A 24,141-nucleotide genomic window follows, 5' to 3' on the forward strand; every position below is an offset into this window, starting at 1 on the left:
TGGCACGGCTGTTTTGTGCTCAGCCTGGTTGTCAGAGGTTTGCTGGCAGAGGAAACTGAGAAGAAGAGTCTTCCTCAACACAGCCAAAGCAGCAAAACCCTCATTATAATCTGAACATGAGGTCTGTGTTCTCTGTTTATACTGAGTGCCCTCTCCTTAAACTGGAAGAAAAAGCCAGCTCTGTGCCTCCAGTACTGAGGTTCATCATATCAGTCCCAGACAACAGACAACTCTCCTGAAAACCCACTCCAAAGTTATGGGAAAGACTCTTCTTCAGGTTCAGGGGTTCAAGAGAGCTTCTGTCAATGGTAGGAAACCCACACTTGCATTATGGCTGGGGGTTCAGAAAAAAATATCTGCAGTCCCAGGGACTAGAGACTTGTGAATCAGAAAGGAAAGGCTCTTTCACTCCTAAGAGGCTCTTCCTTCTTGCCTGTGAACATTCAATGTGCAGGTGCCTTTCTAAGAGTCACAAAGAGTTTGAGTATCTGGAAACAGAAGGAACTAGCAGTCCCTTGCTTTTCCACTGAAGTTGCCAGTGATCTGCTCAGTAGGAAAAGATGGTTCTCCATCTCCTGGGGTTATGGAAAAAGAAACAAAACAAAAAAACCCACAAAAAACAACAACAACAAAAAAACCCAAAAACAAAAAGCCCCCAAAAAATAGGAAAAAAGGGGAAAGAAAGAAAAAAAAAGAAAAAAGAAAAAAAAAACCCTAGTATATTGGTAGATTTCAAATCTCACAAGTCCCTTATGGCATGTAGTTAGTACTCAGTTGGATCACTGGCACTGCCTCCTGACCAGCACATGGCAGGATGCCTCTCCCTTTTCCAACCAGTAACCAGAAAGCCCCAGGCCCTCTCCCATGCCATTTGCCCTTTGATCTTCCAGGTCACACCAAAGAGAGGGTCTAGTCAAGATTCAACCTTTCCAGCAAAGATAAACTGTGCATGTCTTAGATTTATGAGACAGGAAATGTACCTGGGAGGAAAGCTAGGGCTGAATCAGCCCCGTTTAAGTAAATCTAAGCACAGTGTTTACACAGTGTCTGGAATTAATGCAGAGAAAACTTTCAGGTGCCAACTTTGGAGAGAGAAAATGGGGAGCAAAAAGAGAGAGGTACTGAGAACTGTGATGAAGATGGAAGCTCTTCCTCCAGGTTGAGTGGAAGGTTGCTTTTGCTGCTATTAAGCAGCAGCAGCATGCAACACTTGGCAATGCAAAGATAAGATGTGATCACTCACCCATCTCTCTTGTGTCCCAGCTGCGACAGCATGAGGATTTTTTGTTACCAGCTGTGTGTATTCTCAGTATGGAGGCTCTCACCGTGCATGCTGCAGGTAGCACATCAGTAGAAGGTGTCGTTAGCAAGAGGTTTTTGCAGCCTGTGCATCTTGCATGAGGTTCCTGTTCACATGCAGGGACATTAATGCAAGCTGAGGCTATGCACAGTATTACATGACTGGTACCAATCAGAAATGTGGTCACACTACATGTCATTAGCATGACCCAAATGTGCAGTTATTAAAGAGGCCCTGCAGCCATGCACATGCTCTTGTGGTTCTCACCTTGAAACTTCTAAGTTTGCTGACTTTCCAACACAGCATGATGTTTTCTCTCTACCTGGAGCACAGCAAGAGGCAAAATCTTTGCCATTTTGAAGCTGACAGGGTCCGTCTTCAGGATGTCACTTCCAGTCCTTGTTAGGTGAACGTTCGTATCACATTTCTTAGGAGCACATATGTTGCATCCAAAGAAATCCTGGGTAGCAGAGTGTTAACATATCAGATTTGGGCAGTTAACACTAACTCAGTTAACACTTGTATCTCTGTGCATGTTTATTCTGTATTAAAACATGATTTCAAAGATTTACAGATTTCTGGAAAACCAGTCTTGTGAAGGGCTGAGCTGGGTCAGAGCAGAAGAAAAGCAAGGTTCAAGATACCCATGAATCTTCTGCTAGCACAGAAACACTGCAGATTTGCCTCTCTGCGGTCATGTTTGCATCTTGTTCTGTAGCCAGAGGGGGATATTGTTCTATTTTTAAGGCTGCTTCTTTTCACAAATGAGGTTTCAGCCTACTCCTGAAACAAATGAAGAGTCAAATTCTGCTAAAGTGAAAATCTCCAGCACAGCCTGTGCATCGTTCACATACTTCAGCAGAGTAATGGGACAAGTCTCTGCTGTCAGTCAGCTGAGTTTTACCCATCCCTCACTGACTCTCTCAGCATCTACAGAGGAGCTGCCCTCCTGTTTACCTAGTGCATGCTTGGAGCAGATGGTTTTGTGGTGATTTGGAGCAGGTAAATGGCAGCAGCCTGACCAAGTTAAAGGAAGAAGGTTTTTCCAGGTCCCTCAGTCTTCCCTTTCTCCTGCTCTGTACTAGGTAGGCTTCGGTAGCTCAGATCTTAAGTGCACAGAAACAGCTTTCAGATGTCTCAGTGGGTTTTTATAGTGAGCCAGTGCTTTTCCATTAAATGGAAAAGTTGTCATTTGAAGGGCTCCTTCTTGACTTCCTTGGATCATGTCCCAAGCTGCCATCTTCACACATGACATCCAGGGAGCATCTGTTTCTCTTCTTTTGTGTCTTGGTGGGTTTCCTTCCTGTGCCTGGGGGGAGCTTTGCTCAAAGCTGACAGCAGCTCCAGAAAATGTGTGTATTCTTTTTCCTTTCCCTGGAATATACTTGTTTATCTGCTTCTTGCTACCAGAGGAGGGGTGATGGGTGATTGATTGTCACTCTTAGAGACAGTATACTAAGGTGGAAAGATATTTCCAAGTTCCATTGCTTCTTTGTGTATTAAATTCTTCCTTACGAGCAAAGGGTTATATCCCAATTGTATCTGACAGCTGAGCATAAAAAATAGGGTATAAGGGGGCTTTATGAAATGCATAATCACTCTCCCATCGCTAGAAGATGTCTAACAGTGCTCCAGGCTCACTTACTAGCCAAAAATGAAATGGTTGAACCACTCTTTAAAGGTTCTCAACCAAGAAATCTATTTCATAATATTAATTGCTCTTCAGAAGTTTCTTTTTCTCCCCTTGGAGTAGAGAGGATTTTGAGTGCAAGCTTCAGCTAGTCTCAAAGGCTCATTATTCCCTTGAATTTAGAGGTTCTGGGGGTTGTTTTAATGTGGCTCTTGCTTTCTTTATTGAGCAGACACTTGGAGCCATGGCAGTTCAGGACTTGGTGCTGATCTGACACCTTGCATGAAAGGCTCCAGCTGTCATCTACTTGCCATAATGGACATTTTGCAACTTTTTTTTCTTGAAGGGTAGAAAAATTACAGGTGTTTGTGTTGCCAGTGACAAGACAGTTGTGGTTTTCCTGCAAACAAGTTAGTTTTGGGGTAGCCAATGGATATGGGTTTCTGATGTTCTGGAGCCTGTGTGTTTAACTTGCTTCTGATCCCTCAGGGAGGGGTTGGAAAGAAAAGAAGAAAAAATACGAGAAGTACTGCTGAAATTAAGGGAGTTGTAATGTAAAACTAATGTAAATCAGGGGAGAATGAGAGCCATTCTGTGGTAGACACCAAAAAAAGAGATAAATGCTTATAAAGATTTTTGTGTTCAGAGTGACATTTGTTCCAGACCATACCTCTGAGCTTGGATCACTAACTGAGCTGAGCACATGATTTTTGCTAAGATTTCCTGTGACATCTTGCTTATTGAAAGCATATTCATACACACTTGGGTATTTTGGCTTTTCCTGTAGTGTTTGTGCAATATAATTATAACAGACTGCAACTCTTTTAAGTTATAAAGATACCGAAAATAGGATAGCATAAAACCAAAGCTACAGGTCCAGGCAACTGTGGTTCTTTGTGAAGGAGGACAGGGAGGAGCTCTGGCTCAAATGTCATGGCTGAGGGCAGCGTGGTACCATCACCTGGGCTGTGTCTGACCATGTCCATGTCTGCAGCAGGAAGAGATGTTTGCTGACAAGAGCCAGCTGAGGCATGAAGTGAAACCTGACATTATTCCTGGTCTTCAACAAATGTTCTCTGGTTGTGCCTTATGCACTATGCACTGAGAATGCTTCAGTGCCATCAATTTGCCATCTCCTGGAGTAATCCAGGGCAGCCAACACAGCAAGAGTGTCAGTGTATGAAGTGTATGTACACTGAACAGTTACTGCCATGTGTGCTTCTGATTAGGGAAAAAAAGGACTTTATTGTTCCAGGGATGGTTTCAGAAGCAGAGCAGGCAAGAGCAGCATCCAAGCTGCTGTGTACATAAAGACCTTGCTCTCAGAATGGTTTGGAAGCCAGACAGAATGGAATATTTCTCCTATTTTCTTTACAGCTGAAAAAACATCAAAAATCACAGGAGTGCATTTATTGCCATATTTCAGTTCCAAAGTTTGCCTTATTTAAAAAAAGAAGAAGAAATAAAACTGGTTTTGCCCACCCCTCTCGCTTTTTTTCCCCCCTTCCTTTCCTCCCATTTCCTGGACCAGGCCGAGGTTTTTAACAGAAAAGCTCTGAGTCTTGCACAGAGGCTGGGAACATGCAGAGGGACAATAAAGTGTTTGTTCATAAAGATCACAGGGGAGGAGTCTGTAGTTTTAGATGGTGGAGAAACCTCCATTTTACTCTCAAGCCACAGAGACATGGGACACACTGTCTAAACACACAGGACCCCTCCCCATGTCTCTGCTGGGTGATGGCATCTCCTCAGACCTCACCAAATTCTTGATCACTAGTGCTGGTGCCTGAAGATAATAGTGCTGAAATAAGGCTGGATGGAGGTGACCATAAGTCCCAGAGAGACTAAGATTGTTCCTTGATGGGGAGTAAACAGGGGATGGAAAACCATTTAAAGAGTGAGAGTCCAAGGCTAAATGAGTAGTGCTGGTTTTGAATCATGTTTGAGAGTCTCTTTACATCCACAGTTTTAAAGGAAATGTTGTCTTTGGAAACACTTTCATGCCCAGGCGTATCTTCCAGGTAATGAGTGGCATTTTGTTAACTGCCAGGAACAATATGTAAGTGCATTAAATGTCTTCCAAAACTGAGAAATAAGGAAGCTTAAAATGACCCATCCACCTCCATCTAAAAAAAAAAAAACCCAAAAACCAAACCAAGCCAACAAACAAAAACAAAACCACCAACAAGCGAACAAAAACCCAGCAGGATTAAGGGTGATGAAAATATATTTAATTGCAACGAGGGTGATTAACATTATCTGGAACAAGCAAGGGTCACAGGAAAAATTGCTGATGGGACTCAGCTGAAATAGACTAGAACAGAAAATGCTTTCCAGCAAGCAGACAAATTAGACTGTACTGCAAATGAGCCATCTGGCTATTTTCCACTGTACAGTCTTACTGTGTAGGCACTTTGTTGAACTTTCGCTGTAGTGACTTTCCCTTTTCTTGCTCCCTTCAGATTCTTCAGTCCTTAGAAAACATGGGGACAGGGCTGGAAGAGCAAGGGATTAAACCTGTCTGCACATATGTACACACTTCCCTCCACACACACTTAGATTCTCAAATAAACATATTTATATGCAGCCAATTTAGGACAGCCTGCACACAACCTGATACAGAAGCACGGCCTGAGGCATAAAATAAAATGGCAATAAACTTCAGTGAATGGGACAGTTGTTCTCTGGGGTGGAGAGCTCCTGAGCTTACCAGTATTCCCTTATTTTGTCTTTTTTGGAAAGTCAAGAGCTTCTCCTGAATTCTTCCTGGCCCAGGCAGAATTGGAGAGGGCCTTGTTTCTGTCTTGGTCACTGGTTAGAGAAGGTGGGATGGCCAGGATTTTTGTGGCAGTTTGGCTGGATTCTTGTTCCTCCAGGCTTCTTGGTAGTTTGCACAGGGAGAGTTATTCTGATGCAGAGGCATAGCCATGACCTAGTGTAACTTCTCCTACCTCCTCCTCTCTTCTCACCACAAAACCTGTCTGCTCCAGCTGTTCACCTGACAGCCACAAATGGAGTTTTGCAAGAAAGCCATCTGCAGGGCTGCAAGGTGTTTTTATAGCATGCACCTTGCAGAAAACATAGGGTGATCATTGCTGCTGGTATGCAGGGCTCTGTGCTGCTCTTCTGGTGCTCCTCACTAGAGCTGGAGCACTCCTCACTTAGTAGTCACCATGGAAGTTGCTCCATCACAGTGTCTGCAGAACTTGTTTTCAATGTGACTCCTTCTTCTAGAAGATAAAGACCCTGCAACTGAACTGGAGCTTGTCAGCAGTCATGGGGTAGCTCCTATGGGTACAGTAGCTCACCTTTTCCTAGTAGCCAGGCTACCTCATTTATTTGCAACAGAGTGGTCAAATTAAGTTATCTCCAGGAGTCTGTATGATTTATGGCACATATGGAAGAGATAGTGACTGTATCCCCAACATGCTGAAGTACACCTGTCTACTTTCAGCCATCCAGCCATAGTTGTGACCATCAGCAGGTGCTGAGCAGGGGATGTTCCTGCTGCTGTTTAGCCTACTCCAGGTTTTACTCTGCCTTTACTCAGTCATGCAGCTCAGGCACTTCCTTATCCCTGAATATCTTCCCTCTGTGCCAGATCATGCCTCAGCAAGCACACACTGCTTCAGGTCAGTTCTGTCATACACTGAACTGTACCTTGATGTTCCTTTGGCACAAACCTGGATTCACATCTCTGTAGAGACAACACTCACGCTTGAGCTAATCACCTGCCTCTTCTCTGAAAACCAGTGGAGAGAGGTAATCTGTTTTGAGCTCTGTGCTATAGAACCTGTTTTAGATGTTGCTTTAAAATGAGAGTAACTACCTCCCCAATTCCCTTGGCTAGACAGACCAGACCTCCATCCTCTCTGTTCTCCATGTCTGCTCAGACAGACAGCTGTCTTATTTCCTTCCAGAACTGCTCCTTCAAGCAGCTGTTTGCTTGTTCTCATGCGCTTGGGTGTCCCACTAGAGACAAGAAGGAGTGGAAATATTGCAGCACAAAACCATTGCTGTAATAACAGGATGTTAATCAAAGGCATTCCCAGCACACTGAACCCCAACAAGAGCTGTGTGCAGATGCAGGGTTGGATCTCTTTGGCATGCTTTAGCAGAATGAAAAATGGAGATCAACACTGCAAACAGCACCCTGAGGAGTAGGTTGGGTTTCTTACTGGCAAGAAGTCAACACTTTCACAGAATACACCCAAAACATTGTTATTGTGATTTGTCTAACCACTGCTCACAAGGAAAAGCCACTATCTCTGGGCTTCTTTGGGATAAGAGGTGGTTGGGTTATCCTCACTATAGATAAACCAAATTGCAAAGATACTGCTGGTCCCAGCTCTTATCATACGAGCCTATTTTTCCTTGTAAAAGATCAGCATAAAGCTTGTATAAGACTCAGAGTACATGGGCTTTTGGGACAAAGTGAATTTCCTCTATTTTGGGCATTTTGTCTAACTAATGCAGAGATAAATCCACTCTCCTCTTGCCCATTGCCAAAGTACACAGAAATAACAATTTTGTGGGACTCAGAACAATAGCAATTTGCTGTAGACACAGATCCTGAAAGTCTTTTCATTTTCACATCTCTGTTTCTGTGTTCTAGGATGTTTCTATTCTTTAGTAGGCAACCCGGGTCTGAAGCTTCTTGCTTCTTCCCTTGGCTGAGTTTATCAGGGCTGTTCAGCTTACTGAGACTCTGACAAAATGCAGAGCCTGATTTTAAAAAGGTGCTTGATTTAAGGATGCTGGAGAAATAAGAGCTTTTGTTCAGTGCCTGAGCAAGGATCATCACTAAAGACTTAGTCACTAATGGCCAAGACAGTGTCCTCTACCTGAGTCCCCTCCAAGTGCCTTCTGCCCTCAACACTACACCGTGTTCCCAGGACTCACCTGATCTTTTCCTTCCAAAGCTTCCAGTTGCCAGCTTCAGGCATGGCTGGGTGAGATGGAACAGGGAAGGTGGTTAGTCTTTCAGAATGCCTTTTTTGCCTTAGATCCTACGAGGCAGGTGAAAAATGTGTGTGATTCTTGGTACTGCCTCGAGCCAAGCAAGGTGAGTAACACGAAAGCAGAGGTTGAAACAGTGACACATTTGTATTCATGAATGTTGATTACTGTCTGAAGGGACCATTCTGAGCTGATCCCCAGGGAACGTAGGCTCCCTAAGCTCCACCCTGCTGCCTCTGTATTGAGCCTGTTAACTTATGTTTGCCTAAGCCATGGCTTCTGAAGAACCTTCGAGTCTGGATACCAAAGTTACCAAGAGATAGAAATTCTACTGCTTCCCCTGGTACCAGTTTCAGTAATCCATCTCTCCCCGTTTAAAATGTGGGCTTTTTTTTCCACTTGAACTTGCTTGTCATGTGGTTCTCAGCCACTAGGTCTGGTGATGACTTTCTGTTAGATCTAAGAGCTCTTTAGCATCAGCAGCTTGTGCTTGAAGTAGCATTTGTGCACTGTTGTCAACCTCTCAGTCTTTTTTTGCATGTTGCTGTTACAATGGGTAGATTCACACTTCTCAGTCTCCCCTCACAAGGCATTTCCTCCAGCCCTCAGATCCTTTCTAATGGGTATATTCTGCACCATCTTTTTCTGATACCCTTCTGCCAGCCTAGAGATTCCCCTTACTGCACAGTGAAGAATCCCTCTTGGTTTTCATGCCAGATGAGGGCAGCTGCTCTCCTGAGTGACTGCTTTCTGAGACCCAACATGCCATTGTCAGGAATGCTCTGCACCCCCTGTGTGATTTTATTCTTTATTCTACTGAAATGTATTCCGTTTAGAAACACATTGGCTCTAACACTGACCCCTGTAGATGCCCACTGTAAGTACCTCCTTCAACATCGGTCTGCCTCGGATGGCTCCTTTTAGAGACCTGCCTGCCAGGCTTGTGCTAAGCCATTTTGATTTGTGTCCTGGTGACATTACATATCTTTATCTCATAGAACTCTGTGAAATTCAAACCTTATAAAAATCTAATTCCATTGTGTTACAACCATGCAGGCAGCTTTATCAGACAAACTTAGAATCATACCAACTAATGAAATGAAGTTTGGAGGCACCTGTTTTATATACAAGTGCCTCAACTAAAATTACGATTATGCCTATTTTTCAGTGCTTAATGAATTGAAGTCTATATCAGATTTTCAATTATTTTCCCTGAAATTCGTGTCAATAGAACTAGTGTGTATTTAGGAGGCTCATCATTGTACAATTTGTCTGCCTACTGGCACAGTGCTCCAGTATTCAGGACCTGCCCTGCTGCTCCAGCACAGATTCTAAATGAACATGAGTGGGTCAGTGATTTACTCAGCCAGCTCTTTAAGGACTCTTGGGTATGGAAGTTTAGCCAAGCTGATTTCAGACTGTTTATCCCTAGCAGATGGTGTTTCCAATTCTCCTTGCTTGCTAGTGAGTAGAAGGCACTTCATTGCCTTCTACTTCATTCTTCACAGCCCAACCTACAGGCACATCCCCCTGCCCTCAGCCAGGTCCTGACTGCCAAATATTGTGACCTCTCCTGCACAGTGGCAGTGACTTGGTTCTGGCCATAAGTAGAGGGAAATGGTGAAATCAGCTGTTAGGAACAGCAGAAGAGGGTCTTAATGAATTGCTTATGCAGATACATTCCTAATGGGGAGACACCCAAACAGACACACGGCTCCAGTTTCTCCCTGAGGTTGGTGCTTTCCTGAAATTCTGTTCCCAGGCCCACCAGAAATTGAGATAAGTGCATTTGATCTTGTTCATCCCTGCAGCTGCAAACTGAAGCCTTCATGCTTCTTTGTGTTCCAGCCTTGTTCTGTACAATTTTCTGACAGTATAGCTGTCTCTATTAACTAAAGATTTCACCAAGATTAGAGTTTGTGATGTGTCAGGTTGACATGAATGAGTGCACAGAGGTCAGCTTTTTCATAAGTGAGAGGCTAATGCTGGAATGTACAGGACAAGATCTATTTTTGGCCTTTTTTTGTGCCAGTGAGGATATTTAATGGACTTATCTGCAAGGTCGACAGGCAGATACTCGGAATGTTCCCTGTCAGCTGAAATCATCTGAGGCCTTTCTATATCACAGGAGTTGAACTGCCAATATTTGGACAGGTGACCTCAAAGGAAACACCAGTGATTCAGTAGGTGTGGTCCTTCCCTCTGAGTCAGTGCTGAAACGTGGTGCCAAATGATGCTGTGTTGCCAGGGGACATGATTGTTATTTGAAATATTAAAACCAACTTGTGTATTTGTGTCTGTTTAAAATCCCATGATATTATACTGGATGATAATCCAGTTAGGATCAATTTAGTTGGCGTCCCTATATTTCTTCTGACAGTCAATGTCAGAAGGATGCTCCTTTCCTAAAGGTTGCTTTGACTAATTGAGAGGATATTTTTAGGGTGGTGTTAAGATGTCCAGAATTGTGTCCTGTGGATTTTCTGTATCAGTTGTGTCTAGAATCCATTTGCAATTAAGGCTGTATATGCTGTCAATGCAAGAGAATTGGACCAAACGATTATAACCTTTGGCTTTTTCATGATATAGAGGGCAGATTTCCCCTAGGAGCATTTTAAGGTATACAAAATGCATCCAACTCCCTGGTACAAGAGTCGGTGCTGGCTTGGAGGGGGGAATCTAGTGAGGGGCAGCTCCTGTTCTGTGGCAAATGGTTAGAAGATGAGATGGTTCCTCTCATGTAAGTACAGAAGAAATGTGAAGATCTGTTGGAAAACTGTCTTTCTGCTCCATGGGAAAGACTGATTCACAAGAGACAGAATGGAAGACCAATCTAATAAGTGGTCTATAATAACACTTCAGTCTGTTGTACATAGCAGAGCATCTTGTTTATTTGCCTCACAGACTTATTTCCTGAAGCAAGAGGCATTCAGAGGCAGCATCCTTCCCTGGGGAGTGGCTCTCACTGACAGCCACATGTAGGAGGGTTGAGGGGTGGCTGAAAGCATCACGCTGCCCCACAGCAGCATCCACAGCACTCGACTCCCTGTGAACATACAGCTTCCATAAATCCTTTCTCCCTGTGTTGTTTCTTGCAGGTGAACTATGACCACTTTACTATTAGTGTTTGTGTGTTTGCAAGCCATCACCGCAGCCATCTCTGTGGAGGTCTCAGGTACGTGCTCTGAGGTGCAGGATTGTGGTCCTGTCCCTGAGATCAGGCAGCTGCCAGAAATAAGTTTACCCAAGATCTGCTCCGTGTACACACAGGGCTTCCTTATTTGTGCTTGGGGAACAGGGAGGTAGTTCCAGGGAAAGGCAAATTTCTGGGAAAATCAAGGAAATTTCAGTGTTCAGCTTTTTAAACCTTACCAGGAGTCATCTCCTATCATGGACAGCAGCTACGCTTCAGCAGAGCCCTTTGTTCTCTCCATTCCCACATCCAGCACTGGTCCAAACCCCAAGACCAATTATGGCACAAGGGTCATGGTTACAATGTCCCTTTCTGCAAGTTATTTTCAGCAGACTAGACCAAAAAGGGTATGTTTGAATATGTGGGTACAGATTTGCAAAGGAGAGGCACTGGAGCATATGGAAGCACTGGAAATTGTTCATTAAACACAAGAATTGATAATAACTTTTCTTTTTTTGGGAACTGGCAGACAGTAGTGACAGCCTGGAAGTAAAGATACCTGAGCAGTCTCCCCTGCGTGTTATCCTGGGAAGCTCCCTGAACATCCCCTGCTATTTCAACATCCCAGAGGAAGAGGACACCAGTGCTCTGCTGACCCCACGGATCAAATGGAGCAAACTCTCAAATGGGACAGAAGTTGTCTTGCTAGTGGCCACCGGTGGGAAAATCCGGCTCAATGCAGAGTACAGGGAGGCCATCTCTTTGCCCAACTACCCCTCCATCCCCACTGATGCCACTTTGGAAATCAAGGCTCTGAGATCCAACCACACTGGAATTTACCGCTGTGAAGTGATGTACGGGATTGAGGACAGGAAGGACACAATAGAGGTCCTGGTGAAAGGTGAGATCCTGCCCTTGCTCTTTCCTCTGGAGATCTTACTGCCTGGCCTGGGCAGACAAGAGGTTAAATTTTATGAGAGCAGAGAAGGTGCTGCTCTCCACATAAGCATCAACCCTGCAGGTCAAGTCACAGATAAGGCCCTTGGCAGGTGAGCACAAGTCATAGACCAGGCATATGTTACAGGAGGCTAGGAGCAGACTAAACAAACCAGGAAAATGACTCATGGCAGAATATATGGCAATAAAATGACTCTTTTGGCAGAAGGTGAGCTACAGAGACAGCAAGACGAAGTCCTTGGCAGGAGGTGGCACTGGATATACTGGCTCAGTGGGGAGAAGATGAATCAGGGCACTTTTAAGGCCTTTTATTTCTTCCAAACATTTTAGGAGACGAGATGTCCTCAGCTGGAGAATTGGTCTGTTCTAGAAAAACTTTCCCCATTGTCATGCAAAGCTCATCCTAATAATAAGTAGATTAAATAACAAAAGATTCCTATGATTCTTTACCTTGGTTTTTGTATTCAGTGTGGACCTGTGAGACAGCTTACACTCCAACAGTTAACCAGCAGATCCCCACTGGAGGATGCCAGTGGGAATTGCCTCCTGGGGAATTTTCCACTCGACCTCCAGACTGCTCATGCCAGACTGGAGCACACTGATAGCTACCCTTTTTAAAGATCATTTTAAAAAATAATTTAGATATGTTTGCAGCAGATCTGGAGATCTGAAGTGTATTTCCCTCTTTTTTTTTTTTTCCTGGGTGTTTTTATGGTGGGTGACACCTTTGGTCCTGATCAAGACCCTAGCAGGTGGCAGCTTTGAAACCTGCACATCAGCATGGTCCCTGCTTTGCCCCACTGACTGTTTTCTGAACCATGTGTTTAAAACACAGCACAAAGCTGTGTCAGAATGTATTGAGTCCTTCTGATGGTGAAGCAGCTCAGGACGTGGCTTTCGTCTCAGTGTACACATAAGTGTTGGCTTTTAATAAACCATGAGATTGTTGCAGCACCATGGGAGGGCAGTCACTGTCCTAGATCACCACTGTGTTCCACAAGGTCCTGGCAATGGAGCCCATCAATTGACCCTTGGCTTGAGAAGCTGAAATACAGGTAATCATTTAGACAGCTCAACTAAACCACAGATGTGTGAGCAATGGCCATTGTGTTTTCCAGGCATCGTATTCCACTACAGAGCTATCTCCACAAGGTACACCTTGAACTTTGAGAAGGCAAAGCAGGCCTGTATCCAGAACAGTGCTGTCATTGCTACTCCTGAGCAGCTGCAGGCTGCCTACGAGGATGGGTACGAGCAGTGTGATGCTGGCTGGCTGGCTGACCAGACTGTCAGGTAATGGATGGTGCTGGAGAAAGGAAAGCCACAACAGGGCCATTAGGGAAGGGCTTCAGTGATGAAGCCACTGACTGAAAATGGTTGAGAAGCAGTTGCTAAATTGCAGTTATTGTCATAGCTGGTGTGCAGAGAGAGGGTGGTGGGTTGTAAGCCTTTCTCTCTCAGGAGGGAATTGAGAGTAGGAAATGAGGGTGGTGACAGCTGAGTGGGCACTGGCTTAATCCTGATTCTTCCTCCTCCCTGAACAAAGCAGATGCTATGCCAAGGTGCACAAGTCCCTGTGCTCAAGCACAGGGAGCTGTGCATCCCCCACAGGGGAGGCACCTTGGCCTGGTGGTTTTGGCTCATGCTCCCAGAGACCATCAGAGGCAGGATGTCAGACCATCTTTCCCCATAATCCAGTAGAAGCCATAACGATTCACACTGTGCAGCACTCAGCATCTCCCTCCAAGCCTCCCTGGGGATGCCAGAGCCCAGCCCCCCCTTACACACCCTCTCTCCCCCAGGTACCCCATCCACTGGCCACGGGAGCGCTGCTATGGTGACAAGGATGAATTTCCAGGAGTGAGGACCTATGGTGTCCGTGAGCCAGATGAAACCTATGATGTTTACTGCTATGCAGAGCAAATGCAAGGTGATTTGGGGGTTTTATTGTTTCTAGATGCAGAAGCAGTCAATGCTGATCATGGCTAGACCGGACAAGACAAGTTAAAGATGGAAAAGCACATCTCCCAGCAAGGCCAGACGTTCTCTACAGTCCCTTTGTTACACCTTGTTTTGCTGATTATGTCAAATGACTAATGCAGTACAGAGGGTGGGGTCAGTCTCACCTCCACCAGAGGCCATGCTATCCTGTCTATCTGTGGCCATTCACGTGAGGGTGTGAAATTAGAAGGTATCCTCCATACTTATGCCTGGGACCTACTAAAATTTTCAGCACATCAGACTTGTCCTGTGTCTTCCTCTTGCCCTTTGGCTACAGCTGGTTTGGTATGTTGTGCTCCAGCAACACATTCAGTCTGCAAGACCCCCTTCCTCCTGGTGTCTATAGACAGTCACCAACATGGGGTTGCAGTTCAGCTGTACACAGGACTTTTCATCTCATCCAGACTCTCGGGAGTGTGATGGGGAAAGAAAGGGAACAGAGATTAAACTCCACAGCTAATTCCTGTGCTAATGCCTGGTGCAATTGCAGGTAAAGTCTTCTATGCCACCTCCCCTGAGAAGTTCACCTTCCAAGAAGCTTTTGACAAGTGCCACAGTTTGGGAGCCCGTTTGGCCACCACAGGAGAGCTGTACCTGGCTTGGAAGGATGGCATGGACATGTGCAGTGCGGGCTGGCTGGCCGATCGCAGCGTCCGCTACCCCATCTCCAGGGCACGGCCCAACTGTGGGGGGAACCTGGTGGGTGTGAGGACAGTCTACCTGTATGTCAACCAGACGGGGTACCCACACCCCGACTCTCGCTACGATGCCATCTGCTACAGTGGTGAGTGCATGGGGCTGTGGGACTAAGCAATGGGACCCAACACCTCAGCAAGCAGGAGCTCCCTGGCCAGAGCCAACCCCTTGTTTCTTTATTTTATTTTTATTTTTGTGGAAGGAGGTTTGGTAAATTACTTAGTTCAGGTAGGAAGCAGATAGAGAAAGTCCACAGGGGCCTGACGTGTACCAGGGGGGCTCTGAGAAGATGGGTGTAATGCAGCCCTCTTGTCTCCAGTTCTTCCACATCTTCCAACTTTTGGAGGCCTCCAGGAGACACTGAAAAGAGCTCAGGTGCTTCATGGGCAAGACTTTGAATGCTGGAGATAGAAGAGAAGGAAAAAGAGAACACATTTGGCCTTAAAGGTGTATACAGTGTTGTGATGTAGTCCAGACGTGTGCTTGAATTTACAGGCTGGGATAAATCAGAGACTGCAGCAGTCTCCAACAATCATAAATGAAGGAAAATTGCACATAAGAAATCAAGATGTCACGGTTTAACACTGGCCCGGCAATTAAACTGAGTAACAGATGCTCTCTATTAATCTCTCTCTCCTCCCTGATAAGAAAGGAGAGAGAATAAGGGAGAGAGACTTATGGTTGGAAACTAAACTACACAACTTTAATGAAACAGTAATGATAAATAGGAAAAATTACTAAATATATACAAATATACAAGAAAATGGATACCACATTCCTCCCCCCTTTCCCCCAATAGCTCTCACGTCACCACCGAGGCTGCAGGGCAGCTCTGGGAAAGTCCAGGCTGGACTCCTGGAGTCGGCAGCAGTTGGGAACTGGAGGCAGGAACACACAGATAAGGGCTGGCACGGATCAGGACCACAGGCAGACGAATGGACGGGATCCTTCCAGGATGCCGGGATGAAGAAATGGAAGCAGGAAGGGCAGGAAGGGCAGGCAGCTGGAAGCTGGAAATCTGGCTTGGCCCTCGTGATCCCTCAAATTTATACTGAGGATGACATATATGGGATAGAATACTCTGTTTGGTAAATTCTGGCATCTATCTTGTCCTTTCCTCCCCAAAGGAGGGATGCAGGTGGGACCTCTTTATGTTTTCCTCAGAGCTGAGCAGTGTCCTTGGCTCTGCACACCAGTCTCTAGCAGTAACTATAAACATCAAGTGTTATCTAGGACTTCACAAGTCCTAGAAACACACACTGTCTGAGAAACTTGCTGTTAATTTCAGCAAGTGCAACTACTTACAAGAGACTTAGCTAAAAGCAAAAGTACAAGACAGAAAATCACCTTTATCCTGGCCCAAACCAGGACACAAGATCATCCCATTGACTTCACCTTTCTCCCAACTGCACTCTCCTCCCTGCAGCAAGAAGGGGTAAAAGCAGAGTTGTATATCTATCCAGAGCAACCAGACTAAGAGTCAAACAGGATTGCAATCTTCGCAAAAACAAGAAAAATATTTTAGAACATGTTTTGAAACCCCTTTGATAAAGACATATTGTGCCCAGATTCACACACAATATGGGCATCAGGAGAACCTATAAAATCTCCCATACCTCTTGGAGTTATCCAAGCCAAAGTCTGGTCCAGCAAGCCATAGCCTTCTGGTTACCTCAGCGTGTGTATCTGAAACTGCTGATGTATGTCCTCGTCTGAGTATCTCTCTAATTCTCTGAATCGTCGAGGTCTGAGTGGTACTGGCTAGGATGGACTGGCAGAAAAATGGAATTGAAAATAAATAGAGCAGGGAAAGCAGTACTAATGGAAAAGCCTGACAGTGTCTCATTATTTCTCCCTCCCCAGCTGAGATTTGCCTCAATACACAGCCAAGATTTCTCCTCCCTCCCTCACCTGCCCAGTTCTGATTTATGCTGTTCTTTAAACTACCATCCTGAGCAGGCTGACCTGCTGAGTGGCACATCATGTATGTTCTCCTACAACTAGGGATGTGACTGGAGCAGAAAAGTGATTTGGGAGGGGAAAGATAGGAGTTATTTGAATGTATTTGGTTCTGCAATTGGCTGCTTTGGGTGTGCTGGTGATGGGGTTTGCTAATATGTGATGGGCTCTTAAGTCCTTGCCTGGGTAGAGCAGAAGGACACAGTGATCCCGTTGAGACCCCATGCGTTGAGCGTGAGGCTCCAGTTGACTTCCTCCTATGGCTCAGACCTGCTGTGGAGGTTGATCCAATTTCCTCTACTTTCCTCCGTCCACCTTAAGTTCCTTACAGCAGGCACTAGAGGTCAGTGCAGACTTGGATATGGGCAAGGTGTTCCCGGGAAGCAACACTGGGAGAGCAGGGAGAGTCCTCTCTGCCGAACCAGCTGTGGAGCATGTGATGGCTCCTGAGCACGTCCTGGGATGTTGTACAGAGCCACGGTGGGGGAAAGAAAACAATTTGTTTTACAAGAGCGCTATGATTTCCCTGCTCATCTTGGAGACAGCAAACAGCCAGCTTCTCCTTTAGTAGTGGAGAACACGTTCCTAGGTTGGCTGTGTCCTCTCTGACCACTGCTTTATCTCCTGGTGTAGGGGATGACGTGGATCTGGTCCCAGGGCAGTTCTTCGACGAGACGGGAAGCGAGCCAGGCAGTGCCTTCACAGTCCAGACTGTCACCCAGACAGAAGTGGAGCTGTCCCTGCCACGCAATGCCACAGAGGAGGAGGCCCGTGGCAGCATTGCCACCCTGGAGCCCATTGAGATCACCCAAGCCACCACCAAGCTCTATGAGGACTTGACCCCCCTGCCTGATATCTTCACCACGGGTGTCACAGTAGAGACAGGGACAGAGGAGGAGAACGTGACCAGGGGGGATGCCACAGGGATTTGGATTGTATCTGAAGCAGTTACCACCATAGCCTTAGGCACTGCCGTCACCACTGAAATGGCAGAGGTGAGCTCAGTGGAAGAGGCCATGAGGGTGACTGCCACACCAGGACTAGAATCCACCTCAACATTCACAGCAGAAGATCAGCTGGTGCCAGTGACAGCAGCCCCTGGTGTTGGTCTCCTCCCCAGGCAGCCCATCTCTCCCACAGGTAAGTCATAAGGAATCAGTGAAGCCTGCAGATCAGTTTCTCCTAGAGGTAAACATTTAGTTGAAAACAGCCTGAGCTGCTAGTGTCACAAAGGACATCCAGGTCCCTGGAGGTGTAGAACACAAGGGGTGAGGAGGAGGTTGTGGGCCACCCTATCGTGTGCTGAAAAGGGTTCAGCTGGCTGATGCTTGGGGCGGCCATGGTCACACACTGCACTTCCATGTGTGTGTGGGTCCAGGAAAGGGGAAAGATAAGGTAGGGAGATCCTAGAGCAGGGCTAAAGAGATCCCCAGAACATCACCTTTGGTGGCAGTGGAGGCCAATGAATGAGGCATCTCCATCAAAGTAGGTTTGTCAGACACTGGTTGGGAAGACCCTTTCTCATCATTCATCTCAGTGCAGGGGGGTCCCATATCTGCTGTCTCACCGTGGCTTCTCTTCCCCCAGGTGTGGTGTTTCACTACCGTGCTGCCACCAGCAGATACGCCTTCTCCTTTGTGCAAGCCCAGCAGGCCTGTCTGGAGAACAATGCAGTTATTGCCACTCCTGAACAGCTCCAGGCTGCCTATGAGGCTGGCTTTGACCAGTGTGATGCTGGCTGGCTGCGGGACCAGACAGTCAGGTAAAACTACATTGACTTGGGGAAGACACCTCTGAAAATTACTACTTTAGCCATGAAGTAGAGGCTTTACTTTGTTCTGTCCTGCTGCTCTGCTCACCAGCATCACAAAGTTCTCCTGACATAAGGCTGTTTCCAGGCCATGGTATCTATTGGCCAATAGACATGTTCTTCTCAGCCTGTCCCACCTCTGTCCTAACCTGTGCATACCTCCTTCAGTGGTAAGCTCCCCTGACATGTAGGAAAAGTGGAGGGAGGTTTGTATTCATTGTACCCCATGCTGCAGCAAGTTTGTTTCCAAGTCACACTGTGAGCTCTGAGCACCTCTAATGGTCAAGTGTTTGTGTCCTGCTCCCAAGTACACTGAGGTCCTTCAGACCAGAGTACATAAGGTTGACCTTGGGTTACCTCCTTTCTTCTTTTGGTAGGTATCCCATTGTGAATCCCCGAAATAACTGTGTAGGAGACAAAGAGAACACCCCAGGTGTGCGGACGTACGGCATGCGCCCGGCCTCGGAGACCTATGATGTGTACTGCTACATCGACAGGCTCAAGGGTATGTTCTCCCTGCTCCTCCGGGCACAGCTGTGGAGAAAAACTCTGCTTCCCACCACCACATCCATGAGGGGGGTGGGATGCAGGGACTCACACCTGTCTGTTTTCTCTCCCATCTCTCAGGCGAGGTGTTCTTCACAACCCAACCAGAGCAGTTCACCTTCCCAGAAGCTCAGCAATACTGTGAGACCCAAAACGCCACGCTGGCCTCAGTTGGCCAACTCCACGCTGCCTGGAAGCAGGGGCTGGACAGATGCTATGCTGGCTGGTTGGCTGACGGCAGCCTCCGCTATCCCATCGTGCGCCCCCGTCCTGCCTGCGGAGGGGATGCGCCTGGAGTCAGGACCATCTACCAGCACTACAACCAGACCGGCTTTCCTGACCCGCTGTCCCGGCACCACGCCTTCTGCTTCAGAGGTACCTTCCCACCCCTTGCAGGGCACACGGACCGGTCTCCCTGGGAAAAAGGACAGGGTGGTGGTTTGGGCGAAGCGTTTGACCAGTATCTTGGACAGTGAATTTTCAGAAATTCCCACCAATACCTTTTTGTTCCAGCTCTCCCACTTGCAGAGGAGGAGGGGGTCACCTTGTTCATTGAAGAAGATGTGTTTGCAACCCAAGTGATCCCTGGAGTGGAGGGGGTACCCTCTGGGGAGGAGGTGACCATGGAGACAGAGCTTGCTACTCAACCTGAGAATCAGACAGCCTGGGGGACAGAGGTCTTTCCAACTGATGTGTCACTGCTCTCAGGTGGGTCGGAGCTTCTCCATCTTCTGGGCTGCATTTGGCTGGTGTAGTAGCATTGGGACACTCCCAGAATAAATGGATTGTTTTCTTTTTGAAGGGGACTCCCTTTAAATCCATACAATAATTGCCATATTAGCAAAGCCTGAGGCTGTGCACACAGGTGCCACGGGAGGAGCTGAATGAGTGTGTTGCAGAACTTTTCTCTAGGACTGAAGCAATGACCAACCATCCTGCCATCCTGCAGCCCAACACACAGAGCACTTCCATAGCTCCCTGTTGTGTACTTCAGATGGGGAAGGCAGATTAGAAACAGACCTCAGAGGAGGCAGAGCTGTGATGTGGCCAGAGCAGCATGAAACGTTTTCTCTTCCACATGTTATCTCTGAGAAAGCAGTAGCTTGAGTTTGGCACCTGGGAACTGATGTCACTCCTGACATCATCCTGTGTTAGAAGTGTAGGATACAGGTGCCGGGAATCGCCGGGTGATGAGCCAGGCTGGTGCCCAGTCTCACCTGTGCCCAGTCAGGGCTGGCCCCACTGAGCATGCCCAAGACCTGGGGCCAATAAAAGGTGAGGCTGGGTGGAACCAGGCAGCTCACTCTTGAGCAGGCTCGGCGCTAGGCTCGTCACAGTTAATCTTTGCTGCTGACTTGGACTACCGATAGCTCCTGTCCCTGGCTTCAGAATCGAGCTCACGCTCTCGGTGACGTCCGTTTCCAGCAACGTAGAAGATTATATATTCTGTCAGTTTCTCAGAGATGTATAATTTACAATTATTGAAGAGGATAAATGTTCATTAGCAGACTTGAAGAGACCAAATTAAGCACATAGGATTTTGTGCCTTTATCCCAAAAGTATCAGTTTGGAGGTGAAGTCAATCAGGAAATTTTTAATTGCTTCTTTAGAGCAATTTAGTAAATAATTTTCCTATCTCACGCTCTTTGTTCCTTCTTTCTTTTCCAGTGAGTCCATCTACTTTTCCTCCAGCTACAGTAGTACCAGAGGAAACAGTTACCAATGCTTCTGTGAGTGAAGTGTCAGGGGAGGTGACTGAGTCTGGAGAACATCGTGTCAGTGGTGAATCTTCAGCATCAGGGTGGGTATCTGGAGCCCCAGATGCAACTGGAGAGCCGACTTCTGGAGTTTTTGAATTTAGTGGAGAACACTCAGGGATCAGAGAAAGTGGATTACCATTAGGAGACCCAGATGCCAGTGGCTTACCACCTGGAGGAAGTGGGCTACCCTCAGGGGACCTGAGTGGGGTGCCTTCTGGCAGTGTTGACATCCGTGGCTTACCTTCTGTAGAGGAAGATGTAACAGTGTCTACTTCAAGGATACCAGATATTAGTGGGATGCCACCTGGAGTGGAAAGCAGTGGGCTGCCTTCTGGATTTAGTGGAGATATCTCTGGCACTGAGCTAGTCAGTGGTGTGTCATCTGGAGAGAAAAGCTCTGGTTTTCCTACTGTCTCTCTTGTGGATACTACGTTGGTGGAAGTTGTCACAACAGCACCAGAACGGCGAGAGGAGGGAAAAGGATCCATTGGAGTCAGTGGGGAAGGAGATTTATCAGGGTTCCCACCCACTGAGTGGGACACCAGTGGAGGAGCCCAAGAGTTACCCTCAAGATCTGAGGCCATCGGGGAGCCCTCTGGAGAGCCTGAGTTCAGTGGGTTACCCTCAGGACTGGATGTCAGTGGAGAACCATCTGGAACTCATGAGGTCAGTGGCATGGTGGACCCAAGTGGCTTTACTTCTGGTACTGATGGAAGTGGTGAGACCTCGGGCATTACTTTTGTAGATACCAATTTGCAGGAAGTGACAACAAGCCCCTCAATTACAGAAGCAGAAGCAAAAGCAAAAGAGATTTTGGAAATTAGTGGATTGCCTTCAGGATCTGAAGAGACATCAGGCATGGTATCTGGGAGTTTAGATATCAGTGGTCATCATTCTGGGCAAGTAGACTTTGGTGGGAGTGTTTCTGGAATCCTAGAGATGAGTGGATATCCCAGTGGAGTGGTTGAGAGCAGTGGAGAAGTCTCTGGAGTGGATGTCACCAGTGCCTTACCATCTGGAGAGGAAAGTGGATTCAGCTCTGTCTTTCCCACAGTCTCCCTTGTGGATACAACCTTGGTAGAAGTTGTAACACAGACATCAGGTGCACAAGAGGTGGGAGAAGGGCCATCTGGGATGATAGAGATCAGTGGATTTCCTTCTGGAGACAGAAGACTATCTGGAGAAGGTTCTGGAGCTTTTGAGACTAGTGGTTTTCCTTCAGGAACAGCAGAGTTCAGTGGAGAGCCATCTGGGATCCCATACATAAGTGGAGACATTTCTGGAGCCACAGATCTAAGTGGACAATCTTCAGCAGTGACTGATACTAGTGGGGAGGCCTCAGGGCTTCCAGAAGTCACTTTGGTCACTTCTGATTTAGTAGAAGTTGTGACAGGACCAACAGTGTCACAGGAACTGGGTGGGGAAACAGCTGTCACATTTCCCTACAGTTTTGGGGCAAGTGGTGAGACCTCTGCATCTGGTGACCTAAGCGGGGAAACATCCACATTGCTAGAAAGTGGTATAGAAACATCAACAGCTTATGATATCAGTGGTGAAACATCTGCATTTCCTGAAACTAGTATTGAAACATCCACAATTCCAGAAACCAGTGGTGAAATATCTGTATTTCCTGAAGGCAGAGTAGAAACATTCACAATTCACGAAAGCAGCGGGGAGACATCTGCCTTTCCTGAATTCAGCATAGAAACATCCACAATTCAAGAAATCAGTGGGGAAGCATCTGAATTTCCTGAAATTATAGTAGAGACATCTACAAGTCAAGAAGCCAGGGGTGAAACATCTGGCTATCCTGAAATCAGCATAGGAACACCCACAGTCCAAGAAGGAAGTGGGGAAACCTCTGCGTTTCCTGAAGGTAGCACAGAAACATCCACAATGCAAGAAATCAGTGGGGAAACATCTGCATTTCCTGAAATTAGAATAGAAACTTCCACTATTCGAGACATCAGTGGGGAAAGTTCTGCATTTCCTGAAATCAGAATAGAAACATTCACAAGTCAAGAAGCCAGAGGTGAAACATCTGGCTACCCTGAAATTACCATAGAAACATCCACAGTCCATGAAATCAGTGGAGAAACATCTGCCTTTCCTGAAATCAGCATAGAAACTTCAACAGTCCATGAAATTAGTGGAGATAGTTCTGCATTTCCTGAAATTAGAATAGAAACATCCACAAATCAAGAAGCCAGGGGAGAAACATCTGCCTTTCCTGAAATCAGCATAGAAACTTCTACAGTCCACGAAATCAGTGGGGAAAGTTCTGCATTTCCTGAAATTAGAATAGAAACATCTACAAGTCAAGAAACCCGAGGTGAAACATCTGCCTTTCCTGAGATTACCATAGAAACTTCTACAGTACATGAAATCAGTGGAGAAACATCTGCATTCCCTGAAATCAGAATTGAAATACCAACACATCAAGAAGCCAGGGGTGAAACATCTGCTTATCCCGAAATTATCATAGAAACATCTACGGTTCAAGAAGTAAGTGGGGAAACCTCAGCCTTTCCTGAAATTAGAATAGAAACATCCACAAGTCAAGAAGCCTGGGGTGAAACATCTGCGTTTCCTGAGATCAGCATAGGAGCATCCACAGTCCATGAAACCAGTGGAGAAACATCTGCATTGCCTGCTGCTAACATCGAAACGGCTGCCACAGCTTTGGCCAGTGGTGAGCCCTCTGGTGCTCCTGAGGAGAAGGAAATTCCTGATGCAACCTCTGGAGCTGTGACACACTCAATTGCAGGCATTTCAGGGGAAATCTTTGTCCCAGACATTGTAATTAGTACCAGTACTCCAGATACTGAACCGACACAGCAACCCAGGCATCCTGAAGAGGCCCAGCTCGAAATAGAGCCCTCCCCTCCTGCAGTGTCAGGACAAGAGATGGAGACAGCTGCTGTTCTAGACAATCCTCATCTGCTGGCCACCACTACTGCCACCCTGCCTCAAGACTCACAAGAAGCAATAGATGCATTAGGACCCACTACAGAAGGTACTGTTCCTCTTCTCAAAGGGAACAGGCTGTGGAGGATAAGGGAGGGATAAAAGGAGGGAGGGGGAATAGTTATTGTATTTTGCTTAATCTACAGCAGCTAACATTAACACAGAAGCAGTCTTGAGCAAAATGTTACTGTGGTGGGAAGCCATAAACATGGGGATTTCCACAGGTTATGTTCAATAGCTTCTGTCTTAATAAATGATAGTCTATGTTTGGGCAGGTAATGCAGTTATCCAGCCAGCATAACCACACCCTGAGAAACCTCTTAGACTTCCCTCCTGCTTGTCTTTGGCAAATACTGCCCCTGGGGAGAGCAGGAGAGGACCAGCTCAAGGGAAGCAGCAGGAAATGCACATCTGGCCTGCCCT

The 24,141-nt window shown here is 46.5% G+C and overlaps 1 protein-coding gene across 2 annotated transcripts in view; it reads left to right on the forward strand.

The window, feature by feature from the left end:
• ACAN (aggrecan) overlaps positions 1-24,141 on the forward strand; it is a 51,419-nt gene that overhangs the window by 11,052 nt on the left and 16,226 nt on the right. For both annotated transcript variants that reach the window (XM_071754324.1, XM_071754323.1), the window contains exons 2-12: positions 10,988-11,064; positions 11,552-11,923; positions 13,098-13,272; positions 13,782-13,909; positions 14,471-14,764; positions 17,269-17,775; positions 18,223-18,397; positions 18,823-18,950; positions 19,073-19,366; positions 19,505-19,699; positions 20,660-23,767. In XM_071754324.1, the coding sequence (XP_071610425.1) occupies positions 10,995-11,064; positions 11,552-11,923; positions 13,098-13,272; positions 13,782-13,909; positions 14,471-14,764; positions 17,269-17,775; positions 18,223-18,397; positions 18,823-18,950; positions 19,073-19,366; positions 19,505-19,699; positions 20,660-23,767 (5,446 nt within the window). In that variant the 5' untranslated portion in view covers positions 10,988-10,994. The remainder of the gene's footprint in view (positions 1-10,987; positions 11,065-11,551; positions 11,924-13,097; positions 13,273-13,781; positions 13,910-14,470; positions 14,765-17,268; positions 17,776-18,222; positions 18,398-18,822; positions 18,951-19,072; positions 19,367-19,504; positions 19,700-20,659; positions 23,768-24,141) is intronic.

Source organism: Heliangelus exortis, chromosome 11, assembly GCF_036169615.1.
Source record: "Heliangelus exortis chromosome 11, bHelExo1.hap1, whole genome shotgun sequence".
In the NCBI taxonomy this organism is placed as follows: domain Eukaryota; kingdom Metazoa; phylum Chordata; class Aves; order Apodiformes; family Trochilidae; genus Heliangelus; species Heliangelus exortis.